Source organism: Ostrea edulis, chromosome 5, assembly GCF_947568905.1.
Source record: "Ostrea edulis chromosome 5, xbOstEdul1.1, whole genome shotgun sequence".
Lineage (NCBI taxonomy): Eukaryota > Metazoa > Mollusca > Bivalvia > Ostreida > Ostreidae > Ostrea > Ostrea edulis.
In genome coordinates this window covers 35865461-35883815 of record NC_079168.1, presented here as the reverse complement: position 1 = coordinate 35883815, position 18355 = coordinate 35865461, and the positions used below count along the sequence as shown (strand labels likewise).

At 33.3% G+C, this 18355-nt stretch overlaps 2 protein-coding genes across 3 annotated transcripts in view; one reads left to right on the top strand and one right to left on the bottom strand.

Annotated features, from left to right (window-relative positions):
* Positions 1–1130: 1130 nt before the first annotated feature.
* Positions 1131–17224, bottom strand: LOC125652944 (collagen alpha-2(I) chain-like). Its single transcript, XM_056165922.1, has 8 exons — positions 17098–17224; positions 13055–13925; positions 3681–3800; positions 3143–3326; positions 3025–3050; positions 1904–2005; positions 1513–1766; positions 1131–1343 (listed from the first exon to the last, which is right to left on the bottom strand). The coding sequence occupies exons 2-8, from the start codon at positions 13880–13882 to the stop codon at positions 1184–1186; spliced, it is 1674 nt and encodes a 557-aa protein (XP_056021897.1). The 5' UTR covers positions 13883–13925; positions 17098–17224; the 3' UTR covers positions 1131–1183.
* LOC125652939 (3'-5' RNA helicase YTHDC2-like) overlaps positions 17125–18355 on the top strand; it is a 29507-nt gene continuing 28276 nt past the window's right edge. The window contains exon 1 of one of the 2 annotated variants that reach the window (XM_048882426.2): positions 17125–17409. In XM_048882426.2, coding sequence (XP_048738383.1) covers positions 17345–17409 — 65 coding nt within the window. In that variant the 5' untranslated portion in view covers positions 17125–17344. The remainder of the gene's footprint in view (positions 17410–18355) is intronic. The other variant, XR_007361767.2, reaches the window with a different exon arrangement.

The following is an 18355-nucleotide window of genomic DNA, read 5'->3' as shown; positions in this document are numbered from 1 at the left end:
ATTTAACAGACATGTATTTCATGACTTTAGATGCTCAGCTTGAACATCGTCGTATAATCTGTGACCGCAGTTTGATAAATGATGACATTCTTTTCAATAAAGTCAAACATGTGGCAGTTATGACTTCTCAGCCATATCTATCATATATGATGTACTTGGCTAGGCATGGATCTGCAAAGCGTTTGGCTGGAATGCCACTTGATGACAGTATAAAAGAGGTCGAAGACGCCCTCAGCCGATTTAATTTGATACCGGCATGTCGCGAAACTGGAATTGTGCTTTACATTCATTTCAACATGGTGTCCAGTAGATATGTAAAAAGCCACACAGAGTCTCAGAGAGATTCTCTACTAAAGACAGCTAATGAGGCTATTGATCATTTTGGAAGAGAAGATGCAAACATGGGTGAAGATTTTAGAAGGATGGTGCTGACTAAAATTGCACTCGTGAACCTTGGTATAGGAGTTTTTGGTGACCAGATAAAAGGAGTTCCCGTGACCAAAGAAAATAAAGAAAATGCCACTAAAATTCTTGATGAAATAGAAAAGAAATATTTGACAAAAATGGAAGTTCGGTGGAAAATGTTTTACTACATTGCAAAAACTAAAGTTCATGAATTAGAGGGTAATATATCGATGGCTTTTCAAAGCATATCAGAAGCACTAACATTTTCAGAAGACGGTCATTTTGTAGGAGAAGGAGTGAATATTAAGAAAACCCGTCAACGTTTATATCTTCAACAAAAAATTTTTATGCTTAAAGAAAATTCTAATTTCTTGTTACACATACAAGTATGTTCTTTAATTTTATTATGTGTCATATATTTGTTAATCACCTTAATCTAAACCTTTTTATATCTGGCTATCAATCTTCTTTTAAGTAATTATTGTCAACGTAATTCAAACTGTAGCACAGATAAATCAACTGGTCATTAATTATGTGTATTCAAAGTTTGCTCATTAAAAGTTTATTAAAGTACATGTACCCATCACCTTTTCTAACATCCACTTTATAGTAACTTCTGTCATAAATTGTATTATCAAAGTTGCTCTATCTGCAGTCTATGCATGTTGTCTCATTTATATTACCTCTAGGCTGATAATCTTACAACAAAAAATACCATACCTACATTGACTTTAAGTGAATGTTTATTTTTGTCAAGTCTAACCATGTTACATATGTACTAAGATGGGGTAGATACATGTATGTACTTAAGCCACTCTTCTAACGCAAACTTTGTTCCTGTGCTGACTCTCTCGTGATCTGTGTCTGTTCCTGACACCTTCAGAAGTGGTTCTAAAGGAATGTCCATTTCAGTCTGTTTTTCCTCAACTACATGGCCCCTATGAAATAAATTTAAAAAAAATCTGTTATGAAGTCCATTCTGATTCGTGTGTCTGTCTATACATAACAATTTTTGTTAATCTTTGCTAATACCTGTTAGATTTATGAAAAGGCATTTTCAATGGAACATGATGCAGATCGGAATTTGTTTCATTTTTTTTTTTTTACCTGATGAATTCGGCGTCTCTTTGTTGTTCTACAAGTTTATGCCCTGGCTCTAGGGATTTTTCTTCATTAGCTTGTGTTATACGAGTTACTAAATCTTTATCAAACCAGGCACATGCGTCCGTCTCAGTTGGGTCCAGTTGCAGTTGTTTGTTCATGGTGTTGGAATCAAAGCCAGGTTTTAATTTTCCATGTAAGTAAACTACAATATGATGACGTTTCGGAGCCCCTAGTGTTAACTTTGGTGGATACACAGACTAAAGAGAGAACATTTTATTTCAAGGTCCAATATAATTATTCTGCTTCATGTGAAAAGAAATATGTGTGATTATTACATGCTCAATTCATAAACTTGCTGACCAGTGTCCACAATCTCTACAGATAAACAACATACCTCCCACAGAGCCAAAAGTTTAATATCTTCAGACACAAACTGCTCAGGTGACATATCGAGTCCAGTTTCTTCATGACACTCCCGTAATCCTCCTTGTATGAACTGAAATTTTAGTCACATGCTATTAATACAGTTTATTTGCTATAGATTTCTTATAGTCATCCAAACTGGTTTCAACTGTTCAAATGATTCAGTATAACAATACTTTAATCATCTTTGGGAGTAAAAACACATGGTCAAAATAGTTTTGAAAATAAATTATTGATGCAAAATAAAATCAGAAATATATGCATTGTCCTTGTAAATTTCATAACCTGTCTGGTTAGCTCAGTGGGGTTGTAGTCTCATTAGAGTTTCAATTGTTTTTTCTCTTAATACACACAATTTTGCTATGTGAGGCAAAGTTTGAATTTCTAATACCACCACTGTATTACATATTATTAATTGTCTATACTTTTCATTGATAACAATTTTAATCGGTGTACATATGTTATGACACTTTAAATTCATCATGGTGTAGATTTTGACATTTGAATATAATCCATATGCATGTTTCTCATATGAAATTATTAAAAAGATGACATATTTCAGTATTCATTGAAAAAAATAAGATGTGTTTGTGAAACATTGATGCCCCCATAAAAAGGTCTTGTCACAAGGAATATATATGCAGAGTATGAAAGCCCTATCACTAACCATTCAAAAGTTATGACCTAGGTTAAAGTTTTCTTCATAAGTAGGTCAAAATTCAAGGTCATGAGGTCAAATATTTTTATACCAAAAGAAAGGTCTTGTCATAATAAATGCACATGTGAAGTATGAAAACTCAAGAACTAGACATTCAAAGTTATGACCAAGGTTAAAGTCTTTCAAAAGTAGATAAAACCCCCAAGGTCAAGGTCAAAAATCTTCGTACCAAAAGAAAGGTCTTGTCACAAGGAATACCATGTGAAATATAAAAGCCCTACCACCATCCATTCAACAAGGCATTGCCAAGGTTTTAAGATTTTGCAACCAAATGGACAAACAGACAGACCAAAACCTATATGACACCCCCCCCTCCATCTCCAATTACGGGGACATAAAAAAATAAATCTTAATTCCAAAAAGCCAAATACTACCGTCTCATTCTCCTCCAAATGTCCACCTACAAATGAAAAAATAATCATTATGCCAATTTCAGCATGACTGGTTAACACGAATACTCAGTTGCTATCTCTAAACAGTTAAAAATCTTACCAGGAGGGACCCAAACTCCGGGAAATGTACGAAGAGTCTTCGCCCGTCTAGTGAGGAGGACTTTGCCATCGGCAGATTCCAATATGAGCGCCACTCCTGAGTTTATTCCGCGATTTTTAGTCTCGTCCGGTAAATTGACGCGGATTTGTGATGTCATATTTGTAATTGGACAAAAAGAGGGCCGCTGTAAATCAAGAGAATAAACTTTGAAGAACCATTCATAAAGAACTGAAATGACATAACAACATATGACTTGTTACATGTGTCACCGTGACCTACATATCGTGGATAAACACCTACTGTGGTCTGGGCTTTTTGGTCTCACAAGGTTGCATGTCTGCAAAATGTGTTAATACATATACCGTATCTAAATCTATATGTACATGTAGGTAAAGAAGATAATTTAAATTCTTATGAAAATTAAAATCAAATACTGAGTAATAATGATACAACATCTATATGCAATGATCATTTAGAATTCTTGTACATGTACATAAAAATAAAAATAAATCCATTTATATATATCAATATGCAGTACCTTTAGTTTAACTGGTGCGCCATTCGTCCAGTCATTGGATATAAGGAGCTTGCTGTTTTGAAGATAGGCATTAACCTCTGTTACATGTTCTCCTGAGGTTCCAAAGTAGTCTATCACACTCTGAAAAACATTATCATTTTATACACAGCTTTTGTATATTTTTCGATACTGTATGTATCCTCCTTTAATACATGTAATATTAAGACATCGTCTTACAGAGATCACTATCTATTCTGAAACAGAATCAAACTTTTTGAATGTCTTTATATGAAAACATATCAGTCATTCATATAAACTGACACTACATGATTGATTGATTAATTGATTGATGCTTTCCGCCACACTCAACAATTTTTCAGTTATCTGGCGGCGCCCAGTTTTTATTGGTGGAAGAGAGAACGCAGATACAATGTACCTGGGAAGAGACCACCGACCTTCCGAAAGTAAACTGGGAAACTTTCTCACTTACCGGCGCGAGCGGGATTCAAACACGTGCCAACAGATGTGAGAGGCCGTGTGATTTTGAGCGCAATGCTCTAACCACTCGGCCACGGAGGCCCTCCAAATCACTATATGATTCAAAATTAGGTAGTAGTTACCCCATATGATATTGTTGGTTATGTGCAGATACCCGATAATGACCACCATTATGACCACGCCCATCGGGTATCTGAACATAATCAACAATTTTATATGGGGTAAATGACTTATACCATAGTTTACTATTATTCATTATATTTCATTATAGCTTTCGAAAGCGCGGTCGCCTGTTTACAATATGATGCCATTTTTTAGTCTTTACATTACACTTTGTACACCATTTATTTCTATCAAAATGACTATCACCGAAAAATGTATGAACATTAATTGGGTTTTAAAAGCCGCTTTTAAAATGCATATAAATGTTTGGACTGTTGGTTTTGATATTTTTATTTCACATTTACTCATTCTCCGACTTCTAGTACCGGTATTTGCTTCAAAGAATTGAAATTAAATACAATTAAAATTCTAAGAACCCATATTTGTGCATTTTTCTGTTTAACAATTCAGCAATATCTAATTGATGATGGTGGTTGCTCTTTTAAAAATCCTATTTGATATCCTTCATTGTAATACATATTTTGATTAAATTGGCTGCAAAACATTCACATTTATATACAATAGATTAAAAAAATCGGGGAAACATAAGCGGAAAAAAATAATTAAGAATTGTAAGGTGCGAAACCAGTCTGATTAGCCGCCGCTGTTCACTCTGTCTGGAAAACAAGTTTATCTCTCAAACGCGTTCTTATCACGTGACTGAGTCTTTTATAAAACTCTTTATAAACGATACCCGTATTTCTCGACTTGAGGAGAATATGGAAACAGAAAGTCTTTGGGACGAAACCATTGACGATATAATCGTGTCTCAAGCTTCAAGTGAGATTCAGTGCGAATATTTATTTGGAGAACTTAGTCTGCGTCAGTTATCCGTGTTTGATATGTGCAATTTTGATCTGGAGGAACTTCATACAGTGGACAGTGATGTTGTTTTTTCGAGAATGTGGGCGGAGTTTGAAGAAAAGTGTGGGTTATGTACAGATAACCCACACTTTTAACAAAAGAAAGCACGCCAAACTATGGTACAATTGTGACAATAATACATGTAATTATTAAAGTTAACGTTCATTGTATGTCAACCATTGTACATGCAAATTTATATATATGTATGTGTGTGTGTGATTGTGTGTAAAACTTAGAACTATGTTGACCAGTACTAGAGTGTAATGTCCATGACATGATAACACGTGTATGGATAGACATGAAGTATCCTCATACTCTTCAGGCCCGGTATACGTCAGTAACTTCAGAATTATTCAGCATGCCTGAATTTTCTTTTAGAATTTGAGGAAAATTTTGCCTCTTGACCTTGTGACCAGAAAGACCAATTTGGACCAACACGGAACTAAATATACATGTATATAGTGAACCTGCACTTCATTGCCCTCATGATCATTAAAAGCTTAATAGAACTATCTGCATGATAGTAATGCAAGTTAAACACTGAATATAGTAAGCTGACTGGACCTTGCATTCAATACTTTTAGTTACTAGTACATGTATATACATTGGCGATTCTATTCAAAGAACTCGGAATTCTATGGAATTTTTCCTTTCTTTCTTTATTATTAAAGATATCCTGTAACTCATCGATCAATCTAATTAAAATTAGATGCTAGATCGAGTATGTGAGCGGATCTAACATCTAATTTTAATTAGATTGGCATGAGATGATATAAATTAGTATAATTTTTGCAATTAAACACTAATTTTAAACATCCGACATGGAATTTTTATATAGCGTACCTCTATTTTCCAGTTTTCACCAGGAGAGCTCGTACCCAGATAAAATTTCCATTTGATAAACTAACGATATTTTTTTTTCTCCAGGAGAACTCGTACACCGATTTTTATGACAAAAATTACTTCTTTTTTTTCTCCAGGAGAACTCGTACCCTGATTTATCCAATAAAATGACAAAGTTTTTTTCTCCTGAAGAACTTGTACCCAGATTTTTATAATAAAATTGACAAAGTTTTTCTCTAGAAGAACTCGTACCCACATTTCTATTTGATAAAATGACAAAGTTTTTCTCAAAGAGAACTCGTACCCAAATATTGATGAGTACGACTTCTCCAGGAGAACTTATACCCAAATTTCTGGGTACGAGTTCTCCTGGGTAGGAGTTCTTTTGGGTACAAGTTCTCCAGAAGTCCTTTCGATTCCAATAAAAATGGCTACCGGTAGACAAACATTTATATTTTAATATAGATCCCGATTTGTAAAACAAACAAATAAATAAAGAAATAAGAGTACATAACTGCCAGCAGCAAAACGTTCTTCATTTTGCATGTTATCTAATTATCTTTGAATATTGTATTCTAATTCGCACCTAATTGACTGACGCTAAACAAACAAGTTGGATTGGGACACTATGAACTCAGTGATATTATTTCGGTTCACTGGAGCGCAACATTTTACCTAGATTTTTTTCCTACTATGAGTTTTAATTAATACACAATATCAGAGCTTCTAAAAATAATTATGATTTATACACGGGGTCCGTGACCGTCACTGACGCGTCCACGGGACTCACCATATCAGACAAACTTGCGTCCCAAATGAATTTCCGGCATCTAGGACGCAGATTCTTGCGTTAGTGACAACCCTGTGTACCATTAAGAATATATTCTGTAAGTTTCAAAAGAAACAATGATATATCAACGAAGAAAATTAAAGAAATCGGGTTACAAAGGTGACCCGGCCCGGTTTGGACTACCCATTTTACCAACACTCGAACTGGTTTAAAATGCAAGTTATGATCAATTAAAATCAAGGTATCGGAATTTTGATTCAAATTTTATCTACATATAGATAGGGTATTTTTTTCTCTTTTCTTTTTGTATCTATTTATTGATCAAAATTCAGATACATGTAGATCCTACCTGTGATTAAATTAAATTTATTGAAGATCGAAGATGCTATGTATTGCGACTTATAAATCCGGCGACCCGAGAAAGGTCATTATGGCAAACAGAAGACGTGTTGTCCATCGCTCACCTTAACAAACATAGGACATTAAACGCCAGTTATGGTTTAATTTGAACTACAGGCGAAATATGGGTTGAACAGACATAGATTGACATTTGCATGAACAAGGAATTGAACCAGATTTTTTATACTTACTTGAGTAAAACTTGCAGGCTCGGACTCTTTACTACTTTCTTTGTTTTGATTTACATTTTGCAAATGAACAAGAATCCTAGTGGAGGTCATTTTTCTCAGCTTTCTCAAAATCTTTCTTGTAGTCAACAACATGAATCAATAAACGAAAATGAAAGTACAATAGGATATTAAATCCACGTCAGTAATAATAGAACTTTTTAAAAAGCTGTAATATTTCCGGGAAACGAATTTTTTTTTTTTTTAAAAATCTGAAAATCAATTTTTAGAAATTTTACTCTTTGATTTAAAAATCGAAAATTTTAAAACATTCTAAACACGTTTGGTAATTTTACTTTTTTTCCCCGATCTTTTTTTTTTTTTTAAAACAAACTTGAAACCACTTCATATTTTTGGAAATTGCACCTCAAATATTGAAAATTAAAATCTTCAAATTAATTTAGGAATTTGAATTAAACAGAGTGCATTTCCCTACATAGAGCTATTCACCACCAGTTTAGTGTTAGCCAGCAAGGCCGACACTTGGAATAAAAGTTGTAATTAAGTAGATTAGATTTATTTTTTTGACCATTTTTTGTTGTCATTTCCTAATTAGATATTTATTGGGTGACCCCTCCTCCTCCCCCCCCCCCCCCTAATTTAACAGTAGTAGTTAAGAAGAATGTAAGCTAAACTAGTAAAAGACACCCCCAACCAACAAAACCCACGTATTAGAATGTCGGCCAAATGCAATATACCCTTTTTTTTCATCAAGAAATTTTGGGAAGCCAACTTTCAAAGTTCCCCCCCCCCCCCCCCCCCAATCCCGTGGGGATCCGAGTTAGAATTCAATTGTGTTAACAACCAATGCAGGTAGTCAATGTTGACCTTGCCTTTGGCCAGTATATCAAAATGCAGATTTAGAAAAATTATTGCGCTTGCATTCATGCACATGTGGATGCTTGTAAATTTAGTACTTACAGCACATGTTCTGCATAATTCATTTGTGCACGAATTAAAATTAGATCCTATGATCCGCTCATCTACTATCGCCACTAGAGCGGGTCATAGGATCCAATTTTAATTAGATTGGTGCAAGAATGATATATATGCATTCGATGTCCCCGATGTCAATAAAGAAGATAATTGTTCCCCAGTAAAGAAAATAAAATGCACAAAACTTTCCAGACATTTTGGTTTCATTCCCAAGATGTATCAAATAATACGGTGGTATATTTAGGAGTTGCAAATACTTTTTTTTTCTTATGTTAGAAAATATGTCGTTCGAACGAGATATTATGTCGTTCGAACGAAATATTATCTCGTTCGTACGACTTACAGGTATTATCTCGTACGCACGGCATATCTCGTTCGCACGACATATTTTCCAACATAAGAAGGAAATAAATAATTGCATATCTTAAATATACCACCGTTAAATAAAACATTTTTTTAAAACTATGAATTATAATTGTATTAGTAGTTTTCAACACAAGGTGAATCCAATAGCTGATCGAGGTGTAACTTTGTGGCATGGGAACAATGCAAAGCAGTTTTTATTTTCTTAGTCTATATAAATATCCCTCAAGTAAGTACTTGCGCCTTTCGCACTCATGGAGTGAGTGTTAGACTACTTATCAAGCAACTCACTAAAGTCAAAATGATGGTAGGTGTTGGCACAATAAAGACTGCTCCCCAATAAATGCCCAGAGCGTCCAACACCCTCAAGTCGTGGCATTTCATCCTATGGTGGTGATGACTGAACTGCGGTATTGTAATAACTCTAGCAATCAACCGATCCACAGGATCTTCTGACCAACTTAGATCTCCTAAATCGATCAAGAGACTCTCATAAATGAGGTTCACCTTATTCCTATACTAAAGTTGGGTTGCATTATACTTTGAAATAATAAATTGCATTATACATTGTCCGCTTCAAACTTAAGACATCTCATAATAAATTTTATAGCAATCGGTTATAACATATTTATACGTACATGTATTTCTACCAAAAAACTGACATATCCTTCAATAACAACAATTTTTAACAAAAACATGGCTTTGGCACAACCTTTCATTTTATTATATGACATCATCTAGTTCATGAATGTTTCTGGATCTTCATTAGGAAAACAAATCAGTGAATGGCATGTTTGTAACTAAAGTATTTACCCCTCTAAGTGCCCTGGATGCTAAAAACATATAAACATAAATTGTTGGTTTAAGATTACACTAAAATAACTATTAATATAACTTTGGTAAAAATACTAAATAAATACATGTACATGTTTTCAATTAAAAGTATAATTAGCAAAGTGCCCCTTAAAGATATGTAATTTACATGTAAAATAGCATTTATAATAGACAATTTTGAATCAAAGGATGCTTACTTTTATCATTTTATAATTAGCTGTGGAGCCACTTACAAGGGCAACTATTAGACCTTTACAAAATATGCTGGAGTGTCTCTGGGTAACACATTGGTTAGAATATATATATATATATATATATATTTATTTATATATATACACAGTTGAACTTTGGCATCTCGAATACCATGAATATGTCGAAGTTATTCAGATGTACCAACCACTTATTCTTTAAGTTTTTTATCCTTGATATCTCGAATCCTCAGATATCTTGAATTTTTTCTCAGTCCCATCGAGTTCGAGATAATGAGGTTTGACTGTATATTTATTATTACTACAGTAACTTGATCCGGAGAGTCGGATCACGGATCACATCGAGTTGACAGACGGGGATTATCAGAACACACGAGACGCGAAGTGTCGAGTTTGATCTGATGATCCATGCCTGTTAACGAGACGTGATCCAAACCTTTGGGTCAAGTTACTGTAGTAATGATAAATTTATTATATACCCCCTTATGCATTTTAAATCTATATTTATGAGATAATAAATGTAATCCAAATTATCAAAAATCGCTAAAACGCATCAAAGATGCGTATGGCAGAGTTGCAGTTTGGAAAATTATGCACACTTGCATTCATGAAGTAAAAACATGCACATATTTAATATAGTTCATAAGTATGAAGCTTTGAATGGCCGCAATAGGTATTTAGTGTGATAATGACCTTGACCTTTGGATTTCAAAAGCAACATGAATCTTGAATGTCATTAGGATTTGAAGTCTGATAAACATGCACCAGCAAGTACATGTATAAAAGTTAGAGGCAAGCTCAAATCTACAGTATATAGTGAAAAAGAGACCTTGACCTTTGACTTTTTGACCTCAAAATAAATAGGAACCTTCCTCTTGGATGTGATCAAAATATGGAAGTAGTATGAAAGTTAGAGACTGGACAAGCTCAAATCTATGGCATTTAGTGGGAAAAGTGACCATGACCTTTTGACCTCAAAATATATAGGAACCTTCCTCTTTTGGATGTGATCATGTATGTAAGTTTCACAAAGATGCACCAAAAAGTATGAAAGTTAGAGACCGGACAAGCTAATTGTGGAAGCCACCCACCTGACTGGACGCCCATTCTTCGTCAATTTAAAAGCCGAAATTTGCTACGCAAGACAGTGAAATTATATTTTGTGTACGCAGTTTTGTTTGTGACACGGTCAATATTTTCCACCAAAAGTGCTGCTTTGATGCATTGTGACATCATGAGTTTCAGAGGATACTGATATGGAATAAGATAACCACAGTTTGGTTATCTGGAAAACAGGATTACACTCTGTGAAATCTACAGTATCAAAAAATGAAACATTGATGGGTATATATAATAAATGGTAAGCTTGCTTACATATGTATCACCTCTGCCTGAACTATCAATAGGGTTGTGTGTATATGACAATTTGTATAATTCTTTTGTTTAGTTACAAAATATTTAAAATAAAGGTTATATAATATCTCTTCACTGAATTTTAAAATCAGCATAAAAAATTAACATAATTATTCTTGATTACATTTGTAACATGACATGAAATAAACTTAAATGGGTATATATAGTTAAAGAAAATATTGTTTTTCACACATGAATCAATGTCTTTTGTGAAATTACATTATATGACACATACAAGCACCATCCACAAAATGTTCTTCCATTCAAATCCAGAAACAATATGTTCTATACTGCATCATGATACATCAGTTTCATTTAAGAATATCATCCAATTAAAAAAAAAATTATATCTTCTCATGCTCCAATTTTGATATGTTCAATTGTTGTTGTAAAGCTTACAGTATATCAGAAATCAGACATGATGTCTTGATGCATTTTATGCATGAATGAAAATAACAAATACATTCATATTTTGTAAAATTTGCTAATGTACATTATGACCATGTTACTGAATTTGATAAAAACAATAATTTAGTAAATGTGACTAATAAAACAGACACTCATTACTAAACATCTGAAAAGGCTAAAAGGACATAATATAAAAACTACAAACACATGTACTTCTATTATGCAAACTTTCAATCAAGCTAAAACATTCATAAAACTATAAAGGATAAAATTCTATAGAATAACAATTTCTTACATGTTTGAAGATGTGTCAGTACATGTAAATGGAACTAAATCATTTTTTTTCTCATTAAATATTGGCATTTGTCAAATATTTTAACATTTTTTAAAGAGTGAAATCATAAAAAATTCTAATGCTCTAGAAATATTTCAAGGTACCTGCATTTAGTATTTTGTTTAAACTGTATTTATCTTTTTATAAAAAGGAACATGATTGTATACATATCTTTAAATTGTTGAGATTGATAAACAAGTGCATATGCATGTTTATCAATTCCTCTCTCTCGTTATTATAAATCAACAAGTACAGTGTATTATACTTGGTTAATCTGCTATACTACTACAGCTACATGTTCATGTATATGAAACAGAGCAACTGCTCATTAACTTGCATGATTCAAGTTTGTTTACAGAGATCTAATATTCTATTAATCTAAAGGGACTTAACTGTATATGAAATTTCAACAAATACTTTAAATAAGCTATAATATAATTTCAAAACAAGTTGACATGCTTCTGTACAAGTTACAGAAAAGTACAACATATTTGCTACCAGTGAATGATGGCATGGGATACATCAGAATTACCATCAGTACACATACAAATATTTGTAAGGTATAAAATGCATGCCCTCCCTGCAAATCACTACATCCTGAATCACATCTCATGCAAACTGATATCTGAAGGTAGCAATTACTTTCATTATTCGATTTGATAATACAACTAACAAGCATGAAAAAAAAAAAATTTGTCATTCATGAGATTCTTAATCACAAAGCATATCCATCTTCCTCCTCAACTCCCCCAATGAAAAAAAATCAAAACCTTTAATATTCTCAGTAACATAAATATCCTTTAAAAAAGATGAAGTCTGTTTTTTTTAAACTACATAACAAGTGTTTCAACATCATTTTTGTATAAAGAATGTTTAGACAGTCTGGTGAGTGTTTCAAGTATGTGTTCATTGCATTTCTTTATAAATTTACTATCAGGAATTTCAACTTACTTTCCAAGTAAAGAAAAAAACCGAGTACATGAAAAACAGATACACTTATTCAATAAATTTAGTACACTTATTTTGTAACACACCATAGCTTAGACATCACATTCTAACTAAGGCTTCATTTTTATCAGAGGAATGTTCTTGTTATTCAAACACTTGTCACACACCCATTCAGCATATACTTCCTGTGTTAACATGATAAAGGCAGGCTCAGTTAACCCTGCACACATTCGATGAAACCAAAAATTACAACCACTCTCACAAAGAATTGCTTGGTCATTTTCATGGACTTCTTTATGACACACTCCACATGGATAAATTGGAGGGGCATTTGGATTTGCTGGATTAAACACCATGGACTGATTTGGAGGATAAATTTTCCCAATTGATTGTGGACCATTTGGTCCCATATGCATAGGTCCACCTCCTCTAGGACTTGACATTGGATGAGTAGATCGGGGGTCCGCCATACTTCCAGCAGGACCAGATATCTGCATTTGTCCATTTGGGCCTGACATTTGCATTGGTCCATTTGGACCAGACATTTGCATTGGTCCATTTGGACCAGACATTTGCATCGGTCCATTTGGGCCTGACATTTGCATTGGTCCACTTGGGCCTGACATTTGCATTGGCCCAGACATTTGCATTGGTCCATTTCCATGCCCACCCATTGGCATTGGTCCATTCCCTTGTCCCATCATGTGCATTGGTCCATTACCATGCCCACTCATATGCATAGGTCCATTTGCATGTCCAGACATCATAGAAATTGGTGGTCCATTTCCATGTCCTGACATCATTGACATTGAATGTCCAACTGGCCCAGACATAGAGGGTCCACTAACTGACATGGGTCCACCACCAGTCATCGGTTGACCTGACATCATGGGTCCTCCACCTGCCATTGACATTGAAGGTACTGACATAGGGGGTCCATTTACTGGTCGTCCTGGTCCCATCATTGACATAGGATGCCCAGTATGATTTTGCATCTGTCTTGTTTAGTTACTGAACCATTGACGGAACATATCAAATCTAAAACACATCAACAAAGACAAAAATTACTTTAATAATTGTAACTCCTGTAAAATTGTTTCATATATATATATATATATATATATATATATATATATATATATATAAACCAGACCTGAATTGATTTTGCTAATTTCTTTCATAAAATCAACATTTATGAACTAACAATGATTTCAATGTAAACAATATTCTATATTTTGACATTTGATAACAGGAAACAAGTGAAACAAATTCATTGGGATTGTATTTGAGTCAAAAACAGAGATTGACATCTTAGTTTTATAGGTACCAGACACTTAATATTAAAAAACAAAATACACCTTGTTTCATGTATCTAAGTCATTCAAGATAAGTCTGTACATCGTTGAATAATGGTTATACTAAGTTTCCAACAAGTGGGTAGCATCAGCAAAAGAGGAATTTGATATGAATGAAAAGGGAAGGATAAGTACAACATTTTAAAATTGAAAACTTTCAAATTTACTTTACTTACTCAAAAATTGCAGTTTTAGTAAAAAGCAATCTGAAAAAATAAAATAAAAATGAAAACCCCTGCTGTTCTCGACCATGCAATCTACAGTTCAACAGTCAATGTGCTAACCTATTGAGCTACTCAGCTAGGCAATGAATGAAATGAAGAGACAAATATGCTGATATTCATATTTTCATTCATGCTTTAAAAGGAAGTCAGCTATTATGACGATGTAGAGTACCTCTTCAACAGAATGAATTTTCATCTTGGTGTGTTATTACTTCAAATGTCCTCGCTTCAACTGGTAGCAATATCCAGTGTTGGTGATGCACAAGGTAGTTGACAAATCAGTTGGGGCGAGTCAGTACATTTTAATTTTAATGTTGGGACAAGTTGGGGCTAGTTGGTATTCAGGGGGCAAGTTAACTACATGTTGCTTTCTTTTCAATATCTGGTAATTTTATATTTTTAAAAAAAAAAATGCCTCCATTTATATAATTTGACGGCAATCATCAAAACACATATGGGTCATTCTTTGATACTGGTGAAAATGAGGAAGTCTCACTTTAATATATATTTTCTTTGCATTAATAACGCAAAACTATGTAATACTGGATATCATTTTATTCAGAATAAATGGGAGAAATAAAATAAGATAACATTTACATCATAATGCCAACCTAATTTAAATTATAAACTAAAAACTTTAAAATAAATTACGCATGGAAAATGGAACAGATGGGTGCATGTCATAAAATGGGAATAAAGTATTCTGTTTGAATTGCGATGCACAGTTTTTGAGTTCCACTATATTCAGCAATATTTGAACTATAATTTACCATAAAAATCATTCATGAAATTTATTGCATTCATGAAAAAAATTATAAATTAAAATTCATGTTCATTTGTTACACGTGGTGCCCAAAAAAATTGTGTACTCCACGTTTATTTTTTTGCTTTCCCTTTATACCTAGGCTCGATGTTTTAATTGATTTAAGCAAAGGAAATATTCTGGAAACGCAAATTAATGGAAACTAGCTTTTACCATTCGCTTAAAATAAATTGTGAACAAAATTATCAGAAAAGGTTAATTCGTGTCCAATCTGTAACGTATGTTATTACCGAGTTTTCTTGAGAGTGAATAAATTGAATGCAGACCGAATTATCTCCAAACATAAAAAACGTACACATCTTTCTGTGATGTCAACACATTACCACATAGTTCAATGGATGATAGCAGAAACGAAGTAAAGACACTCGTGTCCAGCATGCCCAAAGTTGTAACATGCGTTACAGTCAACAATTGATGTTAAGATTTTATGAGAATAAATGATACGTACACTTTGAATTCATTTCTGTACAGAATGATTTTATCTCCTAGTTGAGCCACAACAGAAACAATTTTCAGTTGATTTGTGTCCATTATCTCCTTGCAACACAGAGTCATGTTTGCTCGTTACATGAAGACACCAACATAATTGAAGATATTCTTCGCATGTTACAGTGTCCTAATTTTAAGCACATAAAAACTTCTCATTATTAATCCACCTAACTCAAACTCATCTATGTAATTAATGATGAGGTCAATGTCAAGTACTAATGTTCACCTTTATGTGTATTTTATACAATAAAATGACATGTGGAATGCATACAAAGTTGGACACCATGTTACATACGTGCGTGGTGCCCATTGTAACTACTGTAACATATCAGGATTTAATAACCTTTCCTTTGGTCAGCTGACATATTGATGTCAGAAATTACATCTATAACATCATTTTCATCATCTTAGTTTGTTACTTTAGAAAATACATCATCTAATTTACTTCTACAGTTTTGCTAATTAGAAATGGTCAAATGTCAGCAATTCTGCTGGTTATCTCAAGAATCCCTCTGTCCAATTTTTCAAACTTTCATATATATGTAATGTGAAAGTGTATGCATACAGTAACAAACTTACATATTTATTTAATGATTTTAAGCAAAAATAGATTGCAAAAAACAAATTTGCACCTAATTATGGCATAAATAATGGACACCATGTAGCAAGCGTTACACTCTGGGGTAGGTTTTTAAAATGCTTCAAAGTGAAATAAAGCACTTGCTAATATCTTTTTATCATACTTTTTAGCTAATAAACCACTTGCTAATATCTTTTTATCATACTTTTTAGCTATTCTAATCTCTAATCTACATATTAACATTGAAAGTAACATATAGGGTCACATCTAAAAATCTCTCTATTTGTCCCATCATTTATCACCAGCATCGTAGAATGACCCATAGACTTTCAGATCTTTCTAAGTAATACCATGTTATTGCTATGTTCAGTATGATATGGCATGCATAACCATATCTGTATCATGTTTATGTACACAACAAAGATTAACACAGTTTGACAAATGCGATTTTTCACCATTTGTCTCAAAGTTGGACTCGAAGAGATATTCAAAAAATACGTGTTGCTTAACATAGTTATTTACATAAGTTTATATGTCACCATTCATATAGACCTGTGCCTGTGCCGTGGTAGCCGAGGAAAGTAAAAAACATCACTGTACTAGAGGCCCTAGATAGTCTTCAATTTGTACAATGAATTAGCTACCTTTTGCAAAATAAATCAAATATTTTGGGCGAATAATGTGCAAACCTGGAACCAATAATCACTTACATTCAATAACGTTTTGATTATTGTCTTACCATTTCCCAAGAACTCTTCGAAGCTTCACCGGAAGTTTATAAAAAATGAGAACCATAAGGAAATGGAAATGTTACTCATCTGTGATTGGTGTAATTCTGAAGAATTTTGAATGTTGTTGATTGTATTTAAGTAGTAAAGCATTGTTTAGAGAAAAGCGTCGGATAAAAAGTACGTCAGCTTATGTCGTTCAGTTTCAATTTCTGACACGGAAAATGTATACCCCAAACTGTTCCCATTGAGATAAATATGGCGGCTCGCTATGAGGATCTGCATCGTTCCATTAATAATGGGGCACAGGGATCCTATAACAGGTAGATCAATGGGTTTGCATAATAATTCTTATTCGGTTGCAATATGTATTTAATGTATGTGCAGAACACTTCTACTTTGACCTATTTTTGTGGTGACAACAACATGCTCTCGAATTTCCTCAGTTTCTGCAGACTTTCAGTTTCAGTAAGCCAGGGTTTGACATTTACTCTTTTGAGCACTAGACCAGTCGGGCTACTTCAAATGATTTTTGCTAGACCTGACCTTACATCCACTAGCGCTGATCAACTTTCCAGAAGAAAAAAAAAACCCACTGATAGTTTTTCCATATTTTTAAAATACACTGTACTTAATTCAAATTACAAACATTAAGTTTGAACTAAAACGTATTCACTTGTCTCAAAAAATCTTCAGTCTCGTAATTCAATTTGATGCTTTTATTTTCAAACACATTTTCTGTTTCTTTAAATGCTAGGCCTACCTGGCACGGAAATAATTCTTTGTTCCATTTAGAATAAAATGACCTCAACTGTAGTAGTTTTTTGGTTTGTTTTTTTTTAATTTTGAATTTCTAAATTCATAAGCCCTGCTGTGTTTCTTCCCACTGTTTTCTCTATTGGGACATCTTTCCTAGAGGACAAGAAGTCGTATTTGAATATGGAGACATTCCCGCACATATTTCAACACCAAAAAATGGCTGTTTACAACATAATTTAATAATTTGATCAATACTTTCTTATAAATATTAAACTCAAGTAAACTGGTTTGTTTAAAAATGAAAATGAATTTAATTTTTATTTATTTATCCGAAACATAACTTTACACACATTAACATTGAGTAGATGTCGTAAAACATCACTTCCGACTTATTTATATTAGAAATTATGTCATCACGTGGTTCAAAATTGCTCTCAAACTCTATGCAGTTATTAATTTTTTGTTATGAAATATCTTATGGTTTAAAGTAAAGTTTCCTGTTTATTTTTT